Genomic DNA, 18,692 nt, shown 5'->3' on the forward strand with positions numbered 1-18,692 from the left:
AATTTTTTGGTTTTTTTTTTGTGATTTTGAAAATGATATGAGCCAGTCCATGCGAAAAGGTACAAAAAGTCCTTTTGGTAAACTTTACAGGACACGTTATCAAAGTTTGTTATAGTATTTTTCAAAAACGATTTTATCCGAAAAAAATTGTCTGACATTGATTGATAGATGTTTTAAAAGGCTTAATTTTATAAGGACAAATCTTATGGAGCTTAGTTATTTACAATATATTCATAGAAACTTATTCAAGCTTACCTTGACTGAGTGTTGTTTGCTTAATGCCCAGTGGTATATACTTCAAGTATATCAGGATGATTATTTCAGGATAAGTGGTAAAAAGTTAAATCTCGGATTTCTGGTCTTTAACCAATTTATAAGCCTATCATATGATGGACTGTCTATCCTTACAATATATCATTTGAAATTGCACTTTATTGTAAAAAAGATAAAGTATATAAACTGTACTGTAATTATGAATAAAATAAACAGTTTGAGCCATTACCCCTCAAAGTCAATCCTAACAATCCCTTAGTGGTATGGAAACTTGTAGTATAATTTCAGAGAGATCCATACACTTAAGGTATTACCTAACACTACAGGGAGATAACTCTGTAGTATCAGCTAAACGTTTTAATTACGTTGCATTGTGAAGGCAATGTAAAGCTTCTCAATGATCAAAATTAGTGTTTGTCAAACTGCTATATAACCAGTGTAATTTTTGTGATAAAACGCTTGGTTCAAATTTTTTGAATTTTTTGTATATTTGTAGAAGGGTCAAAGTTAATACTTTGTCAAAATTTTATGAAAATTAAACGAGCCATATTAATTTTAGGGAAAGTGTTGGGTACCACCTTAAACACAAATTATTGTCTGGAAACTAGAAAAATGCCTTTTGGGCCTCTTTTTGGCCCCTAATTCCTAAACAGTTAGAACCATAACCCCCAAAATCAATCCCAACCTTCCTTTTGTGGTTATAGACCTTGTGTTTAAATTTCATAGATTTCTTTTTACTTATAAATACTAAAGTTATTGTCCCGAAACAACTGTCTTCAGATTTGGAGGAGGAGGACAACGACGACGCAGGATATCAATATATGACCACAAAATGTTTTGCTGTCGTTTAAAAATAACTTTTACAATATAAAATACAAAATTTCTTTATATCAGATGTTTATAAATACATTGAAACCTGCCAGCAGTAAGGGCTTTTTCTATAGAATCAATTCATAATGCAATTTAACCTGTCTAATTTGACCCCTGTCCAATATCAACATAATTTACAGCAATAGGAGTTTAAGTAAAAACATGGTTTTGAGTCTCAATTCACAAACAATTTCAATGTAATATATAAATTTGTTTTCAAAATTTATCACGCAATTACCCATACAGTTGTTGACCCTGACTTGTCAAAATATCCTTATCGGGATTCGTCACAGGTCTCAAATAATTATTGTTAGCATCTTAAGAGTTCAGCATTTTTTATTCTTTTACATTTTTCTGGACTAAATTTAATGTAAAACATCAAAATTAGTCAATTTTTTAATTGTCACTCATAAAGAAAGTGTACATTTTATCGTCATGCACCAAAAATTATCGTTAATGTCATTTGGCAAGATTTTTTTCGCTATTTGTCATGAAGGTACCCGAAAATGTTGCAGTTACCTCATGGAAGGTGTAACTGGCCATGTTCAAAACTTTGCACAAACTGGTCTAGAATTTGTATACTGATGACCATCAAAATGATTTTCCTTAGCAGATAATAGGCTACAGTGTAAATTCATATAAATATAAACAAATACCCTTCTGCATTAATTCATAGCATAATATTTGATCACAGTAACGGCTAAATTGTCTTAGGGAAGAGACATTTAAAAATATTGAACATAATTAACAAATACACAAGTCTTTGGTTAGGTTGTTATGTACTTTGGACTTTGTTCTGATATTTCAATTTCATATGTTCATCTTCAAAAGCCAAATTGTGAAAAAAACAGGACTGTGCTTTAATTGTAACTTCTCCAATAAACTCTTCCACTCTATCTCTTATCACTTTAATTTCATCAACTAACTTGTATATTTCTTGCTCAACATCAACTTTCAAACGCAGTATCTTAAGATCTTCATTTACTTTCAAAAGTTTCAGACCTTCCGTTATTTTTAAAAGCTCAAAATCTTCTGTCTTAGGGTTTTCTTTTACTTTCAAAAGTTTAAGATCTTCCAACTCAATTACTTCTTTAACTTTCAAAAGCTCAATATTTTCATTGCCTTCAAAAAGTTCCATATCTCCCTGCTTGAAATATTCCTTTACTTTCAAAAGTAATTGCTGACTTGTTTCTTCCTTCTTCATTTTTTGGTCTACATTTGTAAGTAGAACACTTAAATATGAACTATAGGTCATTCGCTGTATATTTTCATTCATGTGATTGCTCTTAAGTTTAAGCGTATTTTCTTTCCTACTTATTTCCCTATTGATTCCAGTAAGTATATCTGGTATGTAAACAATATCTCCTGGTTTCTGCTGCTTAATCATTGTGGAATGCAATGCTCTAATCATCCAACCTCCACCATCTGTACTATCATACAATCTACTGTAGGCATATTTTCCTAAAAAATGCAATAAATGAATGATATAACTCATTCAAAATTTAAAAGATGTGGTATGATTGCCAATGGGACAAACCTCCACCTAAATTAAACCAAATGACACTGAAATAAACAACTAAAGGGCAACAATGATAACAAGCCTTCTGTGAGTATTGGATGGCAATAACTAGTTCCCTACCAGTTAAAAAATCATTGTATTGGAAACAAATATGATCTACAAGTTGTCATGATAACTATATATATAACTAATATCAAGTCAATATCTTCAAACATTACACAAAAAATAGTTCAAAACTGATTATTAAAGTGATTTTTCTAAGTCTAAGGACCCTAAGTCTGCACATAACTATCAGACCTGTATGTTACCCATTCATGTGATTGACTTGGTCAAGATTGTTTTTTGTTCATAAATCAAGCATCAAAAACTAAAGACTTACTCAGCATAAAAAATTAAACAATAAACTATTTTGGTACCGGTACATTACGTTAAATTGGTGGTCAGGGATCATTGACAGGAAATTTTGACAGCTAGTGAGAAAAGAAGGGCTTTGGATTAACATCCTGTTCTTACTGCATATTTACACAGGCAAAACTGCCACTCATGATATACGCACTAAAGCCATTACATGCTAAAGTCATGTGTGAATCATGCATAATATGAAGTATGCATAAATCGCATGATCTTCACATGTGTTTTTCGCACGTTTTAAACATGCGTGTATCGCATAATTTTTTAAACATGCGTGTATCACATCATTTTTTTAATGCATGATTACACATGAAGGCTATTACATGTGTAAATCCTGTGTGAATCATGCGAAAATTATGCGTTATCTGAAGTATGTGTTAAACGCATGATTGACACATGCGCTTTTGCATGTTTTGCATATATATTCTAAACACATGATTTACGCATGATTTTACGGACCATTATCATGCGTGGCAAATTTACTAGTATATAAATTACTAATAGACAAAACAAATATAAGATTCTTGTAGAAGAACAGGAGAAGTTCATAACCATATTTCCTTATTCCTAATCACCCGTATATCTTCTTCTTATATTGAAATGCCTACCTGTCATAGAAGCAAAAACTACCACACAATCATCACAATGAGGAATGGCTACTGTTGTTGGAATCTCAACAATCTCTTCAACTTCTGTTTTTACAGCATTAGGTATAGGTATTGTAGTAGAAGTAAGCACTTCACCTGTCCTTTTTTCCCTTGTTGTTGACATTGTTTTGATTTCAGATTTTTGTGAAGTTGAGTCATCTTCTTTTTCTGGAGGAGGCATATAACCTTTAGCATCTTCAACATCTACACTCTTAGTTTTAGAAAAAGATTGTGCTATTTTATTATCTTCCACAGACATATGGCCTACAGCATCCGGCTGATCATGTCCGCTGTGTTTTTCTTCATCTGTACTAGATAACACTGGTATTGTATGACCGATATCTTGATTCTCAATTTCAGCATTCATGAATCTACTTCTACAAGCCTATGTAATATACATAAATGAAGAAGAATAGTTAAATATATGACTGTCTCCCATGCTCATGTGTAAGAAAGAGTCTCATTAGTTTTTAATATTAAATAGTGTGACATCCTTTCTCTTATACATGTTGAATATGTCCCCTATTTATAAACTAGATGCTCTAAAGAGCCTGTGTCGCTCACCTTGGTCTAATGTGCATATTAAACAAAGGACACAGATGGATTCATGACAAAATTGTGTTTTGGTGATGGTGATGTGTTTGTAGATATTACTTTACTGAACACTCTTGCTGTTAACAATATATCTATCTATATTTCAGTTTGCGCAGTAGTTAGAGAGGAAAACATTTTGTAAAAATTTACCAAAATTTACCAAATTTAAGAAAATTGTTAAAATTGACTATAAAGGGCAATAACTCCTTAAGGGGTCAACTGACAATTTTGCCCATTTTTACTTATTTGTAGATCTTATTTTGCTGAACATTATTGCTGTTTTAAGTTTATCTCTATCTGTAATAATATTCAAGATAATAACGAAAAACAGCAAAATTTCCTTAAAATTACCAATTCAGGGGCGGTAACCCAACAACGGATTGTCTGATTCATCTGAAAATTTCCAGGCAGATAGATCTTGACTTGATAAACAATTTTAACCCATGTCAGATTGCTCTTATTGCTTTGGTTTCAGAGTTATAAGCCAAAATCTATATTTTATCCCTGTGTTCTATTTTTAGCCATGGCCGCCATCTTGGTTGGCTGGCAGGGTCACCGCATACATTTTTTAAATAAGATACCCAAATGCTGATTGTGGCCAAGTTTGGTTAAATTTGGTCCAGTAGTTTAAGAGGAGAAGATTTTTGTAAAAGATAACAAAAATTTAAGAAAAATTGGTAAAATTGACTATAAAAGGCAACAACTCCTCAAAGGGTCACTTATGTTGACTTATTTGTAGATCTTACTTTGCTGAACATTATTGCACTTTACAATTTATCTTTATCTATAATAATATTGAAGATAATAACAAAAAACAGCAAAATTTCCTTAAAATTACCAATTCAGGGGTGGCAACCCAACAACCGGTTGCCCAATTCATCTGAAAATTTCAGGGCAGATAGATGACTTGTTAAACAATTTCATCCCGTGTCAGATTGCTCTAAATGCTTTGGTTTCAGAGTTATAAGCCAAAATCTACATTTTACCCCTATGTTCTATTTTTAGCCATGGCGGCCATCTTGGTTGGCTGGCCGGGTCAACGGACACATTTTTAAAACTAGATACCCCAATGATGATTGTGGCCAAGTTTGGATAAATGTCTTCCGTTACCATGGAACAATGCAAAACAGGTCAAAATGCTCCAAAAAATTTTAAGTGGCATTTACTTTCTTAAAATGGTAGGTCAAATCCATTGAAACTTTGATGGAATGTTCCCTCCCATGTACCAATGTGGTATCTGCTATTAATTTTTGGGAATGGTCTTTGTTACCATAGGAACCATCAAAAATTTCAAAAATGTCAAAATGCTCCAAAATGCTTTGACAAAAAAATGTTTGAACTTAATGTATCTTGGTATTATTGATAACTGGCAAGTATAGATGAGACTTTTGGCTTTGAAATTTCCAAAATGGCTGCCGTTACCATGGAAACCACAAAAATGTGAATTTTTTTTAAATGCTCTGAATGTACTGAAAATTTACAGAAAGATGTATAGCCATGCATATATGTATGTGTATTCACTGTTAATTTTTTTGAAATGGCTGCCGCTTAGTGTCAATGGGGGGAAGGGTGACATCCGCTATTGCTTGCAATGACAAATCTAGTTATTGTTTGGTTTTCATTGCCTCTGTATAGTTAATTGTATATAATGGACCCTGGTCAATTATTGAAGACTGTAGTTGACCTCTAGATGTCTTTTTTTAGTTTTTTGTGTTGTTGAGTTGCTGTCTGATTGATTAGCACCTGACATATTTGATTAACATGATAAATGTTCATTTACATGTACTATTATGAACTCTTATGCTGATATTTCTAAATAAATTCTACCAACCTGTATGAAGAACATTTTAAGTATTCCATCTAATTCTGGTATTTCACCTATTGCATCAATGACATTCTGGGTTCTATAACGATCATCCTTTGTATAAAAATAATGGTGATACTGAGGGTTATCTTTCTCCTTGAGGTTTACTTCATGACTTTCATCTCCATGGGTGCTCAAAACAAAAACAAAGTAATCGATAGTGCCCATTTCATTCAATTTACCTGCAACTGAAAGGAGATATATAAGTCTCATTTCAAAATCTATCAGCAACAGTAATGTCAATATTGATGGGTTTATTTTCATTCTGATGTGATGTTGAAAACACAGAATGTTGTGTATGAGTTTATGACAAAAGGTTTCTCAAACAAAATAATACATATTGCAAAGGAACAGAACCATAGTGGCAGATTCTCATCTCAAAGTCCAAAATGAGGCACCTTTAAAACATGGTAAAAGCTTCGATTGCTAATAAAAATTAAAGTGTCCATGGAGATGTCTGCTTTAAATAAATTCTTAATTGAAAAGTAATTGGTCATAATAAGTTTTTTATGATCCATAAAGATCCTACTAGACCTTTACTTTTCATTAGTTTACTTTGATTTCTTAGATTATTTTTATAAATTTATATTGAAATTGTTTAGAAATGAGCAATTAATAAAGTTTCAAAACTGTTTGTTTTTAACACCTTTTTAGCCCCTAATTTCTTAGTGGATATTGCCAAAACCCCCAAATTCAACAGAAAATTCTCCTTAGGGTACACATGGATAGCAAATAACTGTAAACAATAACAAATGTGTGTTAGAGCAGGCTTTGGAGGCGTTGGTTTATTGGTGCGAAATGATGTTTTATCAGATTATAATGTTACGAAAATAAACAATTCAGAGATAAATAACAGATTATCGATATTTTGTGCAGTTTTCCTTTGATCTTTTTTCTGTGATAATTTTTCGTATCATATGAATATAATTCATAAACTAGATTCCTAAAGGAACATTCATATAAAGGTAAGAGCATGAAGAAGTAATAGTCTTAGAGGAGAAGATTTTAAAATGTTAACAAACTTTATGAACAAATTATATAAAATTGTCTTTAAAGGGGCAATAACTCCTCAAGGGGTCAATTGACAATTTTTGTCATTTAAACTATTTTGTAGATCTTTACTTTGCTGAACATTATTTTCTTAAAACTACCATTTTAGTGGCAGAAACCCATCAATGGGTTGTTCGGTTCTTATGAAAATTTCAGGGCTGATATCATCTTGACCAATTGAACAATTTTACCCCATATCAAATTTGCTTTAAAAGCTTTAGTATTTGAGATATCAGCCAAAATCTGCATTTGTATAATTTACGGCCATGTTTGTAAATGGATCAAAACTTTAGATACAATTTATAAACAAGATACCCTAAGGAACCTTTATTTAAAGTTTGAAGGTATTTGGCCCAGTAGTTTCAGAGGAGAAGACGACGACGGAAAGTGATGGCATAAGCTCACATGGGTCCCTTTGGGCCCAAGTGAGCTAAAAATATTGAATCTCTATACTTGGTTTCAAGTTGATTGGACTTAACTTCATCAAAAACTGCCTTGACCATAAACCTTAACCTGAAGCGAGACAGTTGGATAGATGAACACTTAAACGGAAGCACAGGCCAGAAAACATAATGCCCATTATGGGGCATAAAATTTGGACATAATAAATGGAGCCTAATAATCATTGCTTACTTTCATTTGCTAATTTTTTCTGATAAAATTCACTCTTTTTCTCCTCAAAGGCAAGAATTTCACATCCATACTGTTCCCATGATTCAGACATTAGATGTTTATCATCTCCTGCATTGTCTCTATTCGACAGGTTGAATTTTTTCTTGTTGAAAGTATAATGAGTACAGATAACTGCTAGTCCTCGAGTTGCACTTTCTTTTGGGGGTGCCTCTTCTGTAGGTACCCTGTTAATGAAAAATAAACAAGTGAAACTGCAAGCTACTGCTCACTAATGATACCCCCCCAAATTACCTTAGTGTAAATATATGCAAGTGTTCGGTAAACAGGAAGTTGTTGAGTGATAAATCTGAAAACACATTACACAGTATACATGACTAACTTATATGAGTAATTTTCTAAATCACTGATTCAAGTAACATTATGTCTACAAAGGTTGGAGGTAAGAGTTGTCTTTCTTATATAATCACCTTTTTAAGTAGTACAGATAATCACTAGACTAGGTTATTTAATTCTATTGTAGCTTTTAATATTATAGATGATCCAGGGACTAATTATGATGCTAAAATTATCAGAACCAACATCTGTATTGATAGGATGACGGTGACATTGTACTAAATTTTATATAATGACATAAAAATAACTTTTTTAAGTATCATACCTTAAATAAAATTTACAGCTAAATGATTGCATCAAAGGCATAAACCATGTACAAGCCTTGCTACTCAAAAGAAGCAAAAAGTTCATTTTTTTCTATTTTACTAATGAAAAGATATTATCTAAACTTAATTGTGTAAATTTTTTTTGGTAAAACTACAAAATCACAATTTGTGACAAAATTTCGGATTTGCTACTAAAATAAGTGATTAAATAATCACTTATTTCAATAAGTCTTCTGACTGCTTATATAAACCCTGAAATTAAAATTCAGAAATCCTTAAGATGAAGTTCCTAAGAAAGACGTGACGAAAACTACCATGTAGCGGGTTATTTTTCGCGGATGTAAAATCATTCTTTGAATAAAGTATACGAAGTATTTTGGCGGTTATTATTTTGGAGGTTATTATTTTGGAGGATTCAAAACTTTTACCAATACCTTTGCATGTACACTTTTAATTTGGCGGAATTTATTTTGACGATTTTTCCAATCAGCGAAAATTTGCTTAAAATCTTTCCACAATGATAATTTTGCTTTTCAATATATATTAATGAGTGCCTAAAAAATTCCATTTAAATATTATGTTCTTTGAATCTGTCATATTTTCTTCAAAAGCGAAAAAAATGCATTTGACCTCTATGTTCCATTTTTGTCATAGTGGCTATGTTTCTTGACCATGTTGACATACAAGGAAATAAAATACAAAATTTATACTAGATATTCTGTAACTCATTCAGCCTAAGTTTTGCTGAAATTGATTCAGCAGTTTTAAAGCAAGCAAATTAGATGAACAAATTCAGAAAATTGTCTTTAAAGGGCAACAACTCTTTAAGGGGTCGATTGACAATTTTGGTCATATAAAACTTTTTTGTAGATCTTACTTTGCTGAACATTTTTGCTGTTACAGTTTATCTTTATCATTAATAATATTCAAGATAGTAACCAAATACTGCAAAATTTCCTTAAAATTACTAATTTAGTGGCAGCAACCCAACAATGGGTTAACAGATTCATTTGAAAATTACAGGGCTGATACCTCATGAAAATTTTTACCTCCCATCAGATTTGCTCTGAATGCTTTAGTGTTATAAGCCAAAAACTGCATTTTACCCCTTTGTTCAATTTTAGCCATGGTGGCCATGTTTTTTGACAAAACAGAAGATAAAACACAAACGTTATTCTAGATAGTCTGATACCCTAAGGATCATTCAGCTTAAGTTTGGTTGGAATTGGTTTAGTAGTTTCAGAGGAGAACATTTTTTTAAAGGAAGATAACATGATAAACAAATTGTGAAAAATTGTCCTTAAAATGCAATAACACCTTAAGGGGTCAATTGACAAATTTTTTTTTTTGTTTGACATATACATCACTATGCAGTTTGGGTTTCTTTAAAAGGACTGATTCCATATTGGAAGATTTATACAAATCATTCAATTAGCTTCTGCTTCATTCTTTAAGATCAATTGTATTCTCCAAAAGATAAAAATAATTTGTTTGAAACAATGGCATATTTTACTGACATCAAATAAAATAAAGTCATGCTAAAATAATTAAAGGACCCCTGTTTTTTAATTATTGATACTCTATCTCTCTTTCTCCTTTTCTTCATCTTTCTTAATTTTTTCTTTCAACATGTTCAATAATTTTTTCTCATCTTTTTTGTTTGTTCACCTGTTCACGAAAGTGTATTTTTGTATCAATGTTAGATATGCCACTGTGCATTTATTATTGGGATTGCATATATAAGTAATGATATAAACATGATAAAAATTTGAAATATGAGTTTAAATTTTTGTGCTTTCTGTTCCTTTACAAATTTAGCAATATAAAACTGTGCAAAAATTTATGACACATATAAACATTACGCCATAATACGGAATTAATGCACGAGTGAATAGTTTAATATATGCAGCTTTAACTGTGTGATATTTGTGTATGTGTTACATATTTGTTTTTCGTTCATTTTTTTACATAAATAAGGCCGTTACTTTTCTCGTTTGAATTGTTTTACATTGTCTTATCAGGGCCTATTATAGCTGACTATGCGGTATGGGCTTTGCTCATTGTTGAAGGCCGTATGGTGACCTATAGTTGTTAATGTCTGTGTCATTTTGGTCTTTTGTGGATAGTTGTCTCATTGGCAATCATACCACATCTTCTTTTTTATATAGCATGTCTTAAAGGAAATGTGGATTATATTGCAACTTTAAACATACACCTGGTGACTTACAAAGTACCAAGTTAACATAAATAGATACACAGGAATAACTTTTTCTTTCTCTTCTAACACTTTTTTATCTTGATTCTCAATAGGAAAATGTTTTAACATACTGACATACAAGTATACACTACTGTAAACATTATAAATGTCTGGTCGTCCCACTGAAGAAAGATTTGATCAATTCTGCCATCTAAAGAGAGACATTCATCATATTAAGAAGGACAAGCCAGTGCTAAGGGCTGTCTTAAACTTGCAGTGAGGTAAGAGTGGTTATGCTCCCGTGCTGTAGGTCTCACTGACACTGTGACCATAAGATGAAGAACAGCAATAAAAGTGTTATTTCTTTTGCTTTTTGTGTGTGTTTTTTGTTGTTTTACATCAACTGATTTTGTGTCATTGATATCATAGATACCCAATATTCTTTGTTTTTCTATCATTGTCTATAGCTATCATTTACACTTACACATTTTCATTCCTTATAATCAATGGCTCCTTGTTTACTTCATGCTTCTTACTAGTACCCCCTGGATTGTCCTTGAGCACAGCATCATCTTCTCTTTCAGAACCAGAATTTTTATTGTCATTTTGATCATTATTTTCTTTTGGAGGAATTTGTATTACTTTAGCTATAGACTGTGGTTGTTTGCTACTATCAAATTCTACAAAATTTTAAATGAAGTTAGTTAAAGTTTTCTTAAATTGTCAAAAATCATAATAAAAAAAAAGACATGTTTGAGCATCATAACATTAGCATCACAGTGAACAGAGATATAAATGAAAACACCACATTATAAAATTTCTTGTGTCTAAAGCCCGTCTCTGGATCTACCTTCATCAGAAATTCTCAAACATTAACATTTTAAAGCTAGGATTGTTACCAGCTAATGTATATGACCAAAAATTTGACAGAGGGCATTGGAACATTAGTTTCTTAAATAAATCTTATATATCAACTGGAAAATTTGAAATATTCATTTTAGATTATATCAATACTGCTGTTCTGACTACTGAGCTTATGATAAAATATGCACACAAAAAAAGATATTTTCAAATGATTTCAAATCAGAATTTTTTTTCTTCTAAATTTTGAGAATTTTGCAAAAACAAAATAAAATATTATAAATTTAACCTTAGATAGTCAATAAAATGGTCGAGGAGAGTCCAGACATGCTAGAGATTGATATTTCATTATATTTGAAATAATATTTCATCAAATAAAATTGAGAATTGATATTGGGAATGTGTAAAAGAGACAACAACCAAAACAAAGAACAGAAAACAGCTGAAGACCCTAATGGGTTTCAACACATCAAAAAAATCCAGCATTTGGAACCACCCCTTTTTTTGGACAATCAATGCATATGAATGGGGACATTTGATTGGATTCCCCTTTATCTTGGGTTGGAAACCCCCCTTTTGAAAATGGCAGGATCTGCACCAGGGTTTCGGTTGTCATCAATATATAGTTTACAGCAGGTGTTAACACTGATTGCATTGGCAATATTCCTGAAAATGTGTATACATGTAACTACAAGTACTAAGATTGCTCAGTTAATTCAATATTACCATCATTCCCTGCACTCTTCTTTACAGCATTTCCACATGCATCACAAAACTTCGAGTCTTGTGCCAAAATATTTTTACATCGGCCATTGGGTGTCTCAGCAAGGCAAATATTTTTGCTGTCTATCTCACATCCACATTCTGTGCAAAACTTTTGTGATAGTTTCTGAAGTGAATCACAACTAGGACATCTTTTTATCTTGTCTCCATGATCATCTATTTCAACCTTCTGACCACACGCTCCACAGAACTTATCACTAGGAGCCACATCAGCACCGCATTTTGTACATTTCATTTTAAAAACTCAAGACCTACAAAATATATTCATAGATGTATATGCATCATGTACATGTATTAAAGGGAAATTCCGCGATTTTTTACTTATCATCTAATTATGTTCATCTTAACATAAAAAACACATTTGCAAAGTTTTAAATTTATATTCCTTCTAATAACGGAGAAAATCAAGTATTTGTAACTTTTTTGGTTGAATTCTCGAGTGGGTCGTGACGTATTAGCCCGATTTATTGAATTCTGGGAAAAAATAAAATCTGTTTAACTCTTATAGCTTATCGACAATATACGTAATTAAAAGCGCACAGCTGACGAATGGTCGAAGTTATTAACCACAATATAAGAATGAACGAAAATGAATATGCATATACCGTTTTGTATTGATTGAATTAAACTCCTATAAAATTATCTCTAGAAAATGTTTTTGAATAAATTTAATTAATTATTGTTGAGATTTTTTTCATAAAATATTTATTGAACATTTTTACTGATATTGAACTGAAAATATTTCAGTTCTATTTACCGTTATTGTTTTGATAATCATTTCAATGCAACTAATGTGTGAGCAGAGTGTGTATATTATTTTGTAAAGGTCACTGTATATTTCTCGGCTTGAGGTCAATTCGTTTACCTTGTAGCTATTTAGCCGCAGGTGTGAGTTCAAGCGTACACAGGTATAAATGTTGTTATTTGGAAAGGATAAACAGAAAGGATTAGAAAGAGTATGCTGTCACGATGTTAATACACTAAGATTTAATACACGATGAGAATAAAGATACAATAATTAAATTGTGTAAATTAATTGAAAATAAAATTCAGATTCGTAATTCCGAAAGTGTATAAAAATAAAAGGAAACAATTTTTTATTACTTTCTTAGCGGCAATTGGCGTAAAGATTCAAATATGAAGCAAAAAATAGTAGTTTTAATCTTTTATAAAAACTAAATGCAATATTACCCAATTTGATATACCATTGTACATCTGTTTGATATCATTGACTTTACCGGAGTTTCTTAACTTGTATTCAAATCTGGCTGTGTTTAAATGCTAATAAAACTATTGCAATTTTAAAGTTTTTAATTGACAAAAAAATACAACATACAACATGCATGATTTTTTTTTAGTTTCTTTTTAACATTTTATTCTTACATAATTAAATTCATTTGACAATCATTTACACGAACTTTTTGTGATAAGAATATCAATTATCTAAGCTAAGGCATTATTTCTTTTGAGGATTTTTGAGGATTTTTTTTTAAATTCTATGATAATATTTGTGCAATGTTGAACATGATAGCCGTCATTAATCCAAATAAGTAATACAGTAGTTGTAATAAAAGTTATATTTTAGTCATGCATAACTGATATTGACGAATTTATAATAGTTCGTCCATACATCGTTGTTCTTGAAACAATCATTATTAGTATACATGTAAGTTTCCTGACGTATAAGAGCCATTGAGGATGAGCTACAGAGAAATCAGATTAGTGGCGTTTCGTTCGTTTGTTTGTTGGGAAAGGAGAGGAAATGCAACCGCTTGTACAGATAAACGACAGAATTACCATACAAGCATTTATAGTCAACACAATCAGAAAGAGTTCCCATCGTTAGACGGGGAATATGAAGGCTTCCAAGAATGAACAAGTGACATGTCCAACTCTGAACAGTTAGAAAACAGACTATCGACATCGACCGCTTGTTCTTAATATTTGAAACTGTATGCATATATATACGTATACGTTTATGATATATAGTGATGAGTTCTTGCGTCTGACAAAAACTAAATTCCTTCATGGTTATATCTTGCCATACGTTTATATTGGTTTGTAAGGTGATTACTCACAATCGTTATTTGAAAATCCTGTTTGTGAGATGTAGATTCATTTCAATACAGAAATTTCGTCTATATATTTCACAAGTGTATAACACGGAGAAGCTCTGAAGGTCCATTACTCCCATTTTGTTATCGATGTGTACAGCAATATCACAGAATAAGATGATGATGGTAGAAAGAACTATGGGCGTCATGTGGCAAATATTACATGCATATCGGACAATGAGTTGTCAATCTGTATGAAAAGATTACCAATACAACCATATTATTGAGAAGGAATGTTTACATGCTATACTCTCGTACTAGTATTACAGGGTTCTTGTGGCGTTCACCTTAGACACACATCTTTTTAACGATGTTTAAAAAAAAGACAGAACCAATTTAATGTCATATTTCCCTATTTTTTAAAATATAACTAAAAGTCTTTTATCTGACAAGAATACCCCTATTTAGCGAACAAGTAATTTATTCTTTTTTCTGTTATTGAATACCAAGAAAGAAAATAAATCCCGAAATTAATTTGAAACTTTGATACTCAAAAGTTTCCCAGCAAAATATTCACATTCCCTGGGGATAATTAATGTTCGTCCAATGGCATATATAACAATTGTGATGACGAATTACTTCCTTTGTTCGAGAACAATCTTATTGAAATATAAATCTGTGATTTTACTAGGTCCACAGCTTCAATGAACCAAAGCAAAAGTTATACATCGACCTGTATTTAAATCAAATTGGTTCTCTTCTTCTTCTGGTATACAATAGTATATCGACATTCGATGATTACATACTGTTGGCATACATGGACTAGTCTATTTACAACACTTTTACCCCTATTTCTTCAAAATATATGTTTTTTTCTTATGTTCAATGTATACATGTATATATTTTAAATTGCTCTATAGTTCCGTAACTTTCTATCCAGTCGTATAAACGAATCGTCGGCAAGTGCGTACATTTTTTTAAATCAATATTTCTGGTCTGTTCCAATCTGTCCTTCACTATTGACAATGACTATATCATGTATATATTACATTTACCCAAATTCACCCTTGGAAAAAATATTTAAATAGATTTTAATTTCATCAAATCTTATTTTTTGGGTATTATTTATATGTTTATGAATTATATTCTTTACACCAGAAATGTTATTTATAAACAAGCGTATGAGTTTAGTAATGACAAGTAAGACAGAGTTGTATATTATTCATCTGATAGTTCAAAATGGAAAGTTATAAGTTATAAGTTATCAGCCGTGTACACTGATCAATACCTGCAGAAGTGAAACGATGCATGAACTTGCAAGCCCGACAGGAAATCGCTTGAATACCTGGACGTGTCACCTCACACCCTCACAATACCTTTGGAAGTAATACCTTTAGCCATGCTGGTGATCAGATGAGGGAAGATCAAAATATATTTGTTTATTACTTTAAAGAATTATGAACAAATTAGATTTTCGAAAACAATTTTCACGGAACACTTATTTATGATTTCAACTTTGACTTTTCACCTAATTCCAATATCAACAGTTTAAAAACAACAGACCATGGTAATTTAAAAAAAGTAAGAATATTTTTCGTATCAAGTTAGTTAGTCGGATAAAACAACCGTACGATTGACAAGATATCGACACGAAATAACGACTACATCGGTTACTGTAGTTTTGTTTCTTTGTGGTTTATAGACATATTGTTTTTATTAATCGGGAAAGAAGACAAAATGGCGGATCGCAGAGAATTGATACTCTAAATTTAAAATCGATGGTGATCGCTTATCTAGTGGAATAAAACTTTAATATCTATGAATTTGAGCATTTTTATACAGAATGATCATAATATCAATTTTTGATTTTTTTGCGAAGTTTCCCTTTAATGCAAAAACATGCACTGGTGTGCAATTTTGATGTACCAACAAATTAACGTGAGGCTCTTAAGAGCCTGTCGCTCACCTGACTCTACTTGGGTTTTTAAAATCATATAGTAAAAGAAAAAAATCATAACAGATACTAAAATAATGATCATGAGGCCAATTTTTTTTTTAATTGTATTTGATCAGCAAACCTTGAATTACCCTTGTCCGTCCTGGATTCTGATCCGGTATAGTAATTGTCTTCATTTCCAGTTTTGGCATGCATTGTTTTTCAATGGTATTTTTGTTAGTCAGAAACCATTTTCCACAGATTTACACATTACTTCAAGTCTTGTCGGCTATTATCAGTTTAATGCTAGCAGTTGAACAAAATGAACAGCACTGTCATCATGGTCATGAATAATAAAGATGAAAATACATTTTGAGATTGTTTATTTGAAAATTTTATAAAAATAGTCGGCAAAGTACAATGTATTTATTTTATTTTCTTTCAAATAGAAGGTCTGTCGGGTGTAGCTAGTAACCAAAACAAAAGTCTGCTTGCAAAAGTGGAAGGTCCTGGACCTCTGACATCCGCTAATTTGAACCTCTGTAGATAGATTGTTGTCGTTTTTATCAGGCTCTGAACTGTGGAGGAAAATCCAGTATGTTGGGCTACATGTACATGTATGCATAGAGTATGAAGATAAATCAAGTGCATGAAGTGACACTGGTTAATCAAATGGCTATTGCTATGTTTTGGGTTACAATTCCTCTTCTTTGATCATATCTAGGACTGAATAGATTCATACAATGTATCAGAATTTTGGGATGCTTTTTTTCGCGTGGAAATCACATAAAAACGTAAGGTGCTTATCATTTTGAAATTCTTAAAAAATACCATTTGATTGGCCTGTTCAGTCTGAAATTAAAATTTAATGGAATGTAAACAAAGCAATGGAAGCCGGAACAGGGATTTTCTGAAGGGGGTCTCATTGGGGGGTTCCGATCCCGTATCTTGCTTACTGTTTTTGTCAGATTCCCTTATCTCGATTACACTAAGCACATAAGCCATTTTCATTTTTTGGTAAATTCCTGTGTCCCACTAGACTTCATTACCCGTTTTCAGGGCACAATAATTTGACTTTTACATGTCACGCTTACCAAAAATTAGCAATCCCGCATCACGCTTAGACCCCAACGAGACCCACCTTGAAGTTCTGAAATGTTTATATTAATAAGCCATTCGGAAGTCAGGTTTAAAATGGCCACTAGAAAATCGTCATTTTTGTACAATACATATACTTTAAAAGAACAATGACAATATATCTTTAGAAGAACAATAGAAGAACAATGAAAATATATCTTTAGAAAATTTTGTTCATTTAGTAGAGTATAAAAAACGTATTCTGCACTAATTTTGTACCCCGGTTTTAGTGTAGTGATGTCAATGCAGAGTTTAAGTGTGATAATATCATGACGAATAAGGGTAAAAGTTCTTTCCATATGGCGTTAGCATTCATTTTTTTGGTGTATGACCATAAAATGTACACTTTCTTTCAGCATGTTCAGACAATAAAAACATTGACTGATATTGACGAATCATATTAATTTTTTCCAAATATGACCGTAACAATAATTATCTGAGACCTCTGACGAATCACGATAAGGATATTTTGATGAATCACAGTAAAATTTTAACCAGGTTGACGCTAACTGTAGCCGATATGACTATTTGACGTTAAAGGGCACTACTACATCAAACATGTCATATATGTCTTGTATGTGCTCATTTAAACTTAAAAGTAGACAAAGCAAATATTTTTATCACTTAGAATGTACCCCTCTTAAAATGGAGAGTCGTCACATTGGGGGTTATCCCTTTTTTGAGGGTTTAATCCCAACCTGATGATATTTAGCTTTTTATAGTTGAAAGTTTACCTTGAAGCCCTAAGGAAGTGTCAACCACTTAAACGCGCTTGAATATCTATAATAACTCACATTAAGACTCTCCTGTCATCCAGTTTGTTTTGTATATAAGAAATATATACGTACACAACAATGACGAAGTTAATACAATTTTTGGAGCTTCCAAGTTCCAGGAACACTTTAAATAGCCGCTTGCATCATTGTGGAAAATACCACTGGGTTACACTAAAGACCTGAAAGTGGACATGAAAAGACCTGAGAAGACCGGAAAAGACGGTGGGTATGGTTGTCCTGCGAGAGAACGTTCTGTGCTGGTGATTCGGTCCTGACGGGTGCTGTGATCAATGAAAAAATGTAAACAAAGACGAAAATGATGATTTTTGACGTTTTCACTCATAAAAAAATGTGTGGTGCCGCTTATGTATACACAGAAGAACCAGTCCATATCTTACAGTATGCCAAGCAATACCTCTGGACGACTG

General features: G+C 31.9%; 1 protein-coding gene across 3 annotated transcripts; it reads right to left on the reverse strand.

Annotated features, from left to right (window-relative positions):
• Positions 1-347: 347 nt before the first annotated feature.
• LOC139511512 (uncharacterized) lies at positions 348-18,409 on the reverse strand. 3 transcript variants are annotated; one of them, XM_071298307.1, is made up of 7 exons: positions 18,283-18,409; positions 12,305-12,612; positions 11,202-11,397; positions 7,862-8,085; positions 6,146-6,366; positions 3,682-4,105; positions 348-2,604 (listed from the first exon to the last, which is right to left on the reverse strand). In XM_071298307.1, exons 2-7 carry the CDS (start codon positions 12,594-12,596, stop codon positions 1,919-1,921), a joined length of 2,043 nt encoding a protein of 680 aa, XP_071154408.1. In that variant the 5' UTR covers positions 12,597-12,612; positions 18,283-18,409; the 3' UTR covers positions 348-1,918. The 3 variants fall into 3 exon arrangements, with proteins under 3 accessions (XP_071154408.1, XP_071154409.1, XP_071154410.1); XM_071298308.1 differs by having other exon boundaries at positions 18,337-18,402; XM_071298309.1 differs by lacking the exon at positions 18,283-18,409 and adding an exon at positions 16,494-16,724.
• Between the last annotated feature and the right edge of the window lie 283 nt (positions 18,410-18,692).

The sequence above is a fragment of the Mytilus edulis genome, chromosome 2 (assembly GCF_963676685.1).
Source record: "Mytilus edulis chromosome 2, xbMytEdul2.2, whole genome shotgun sequence".
NCBI lineage: Eukaryota > Metazoa > Mollusca > Bivalvia > Mytilida > Mytilidae > Mytilus > Mytilus edulis.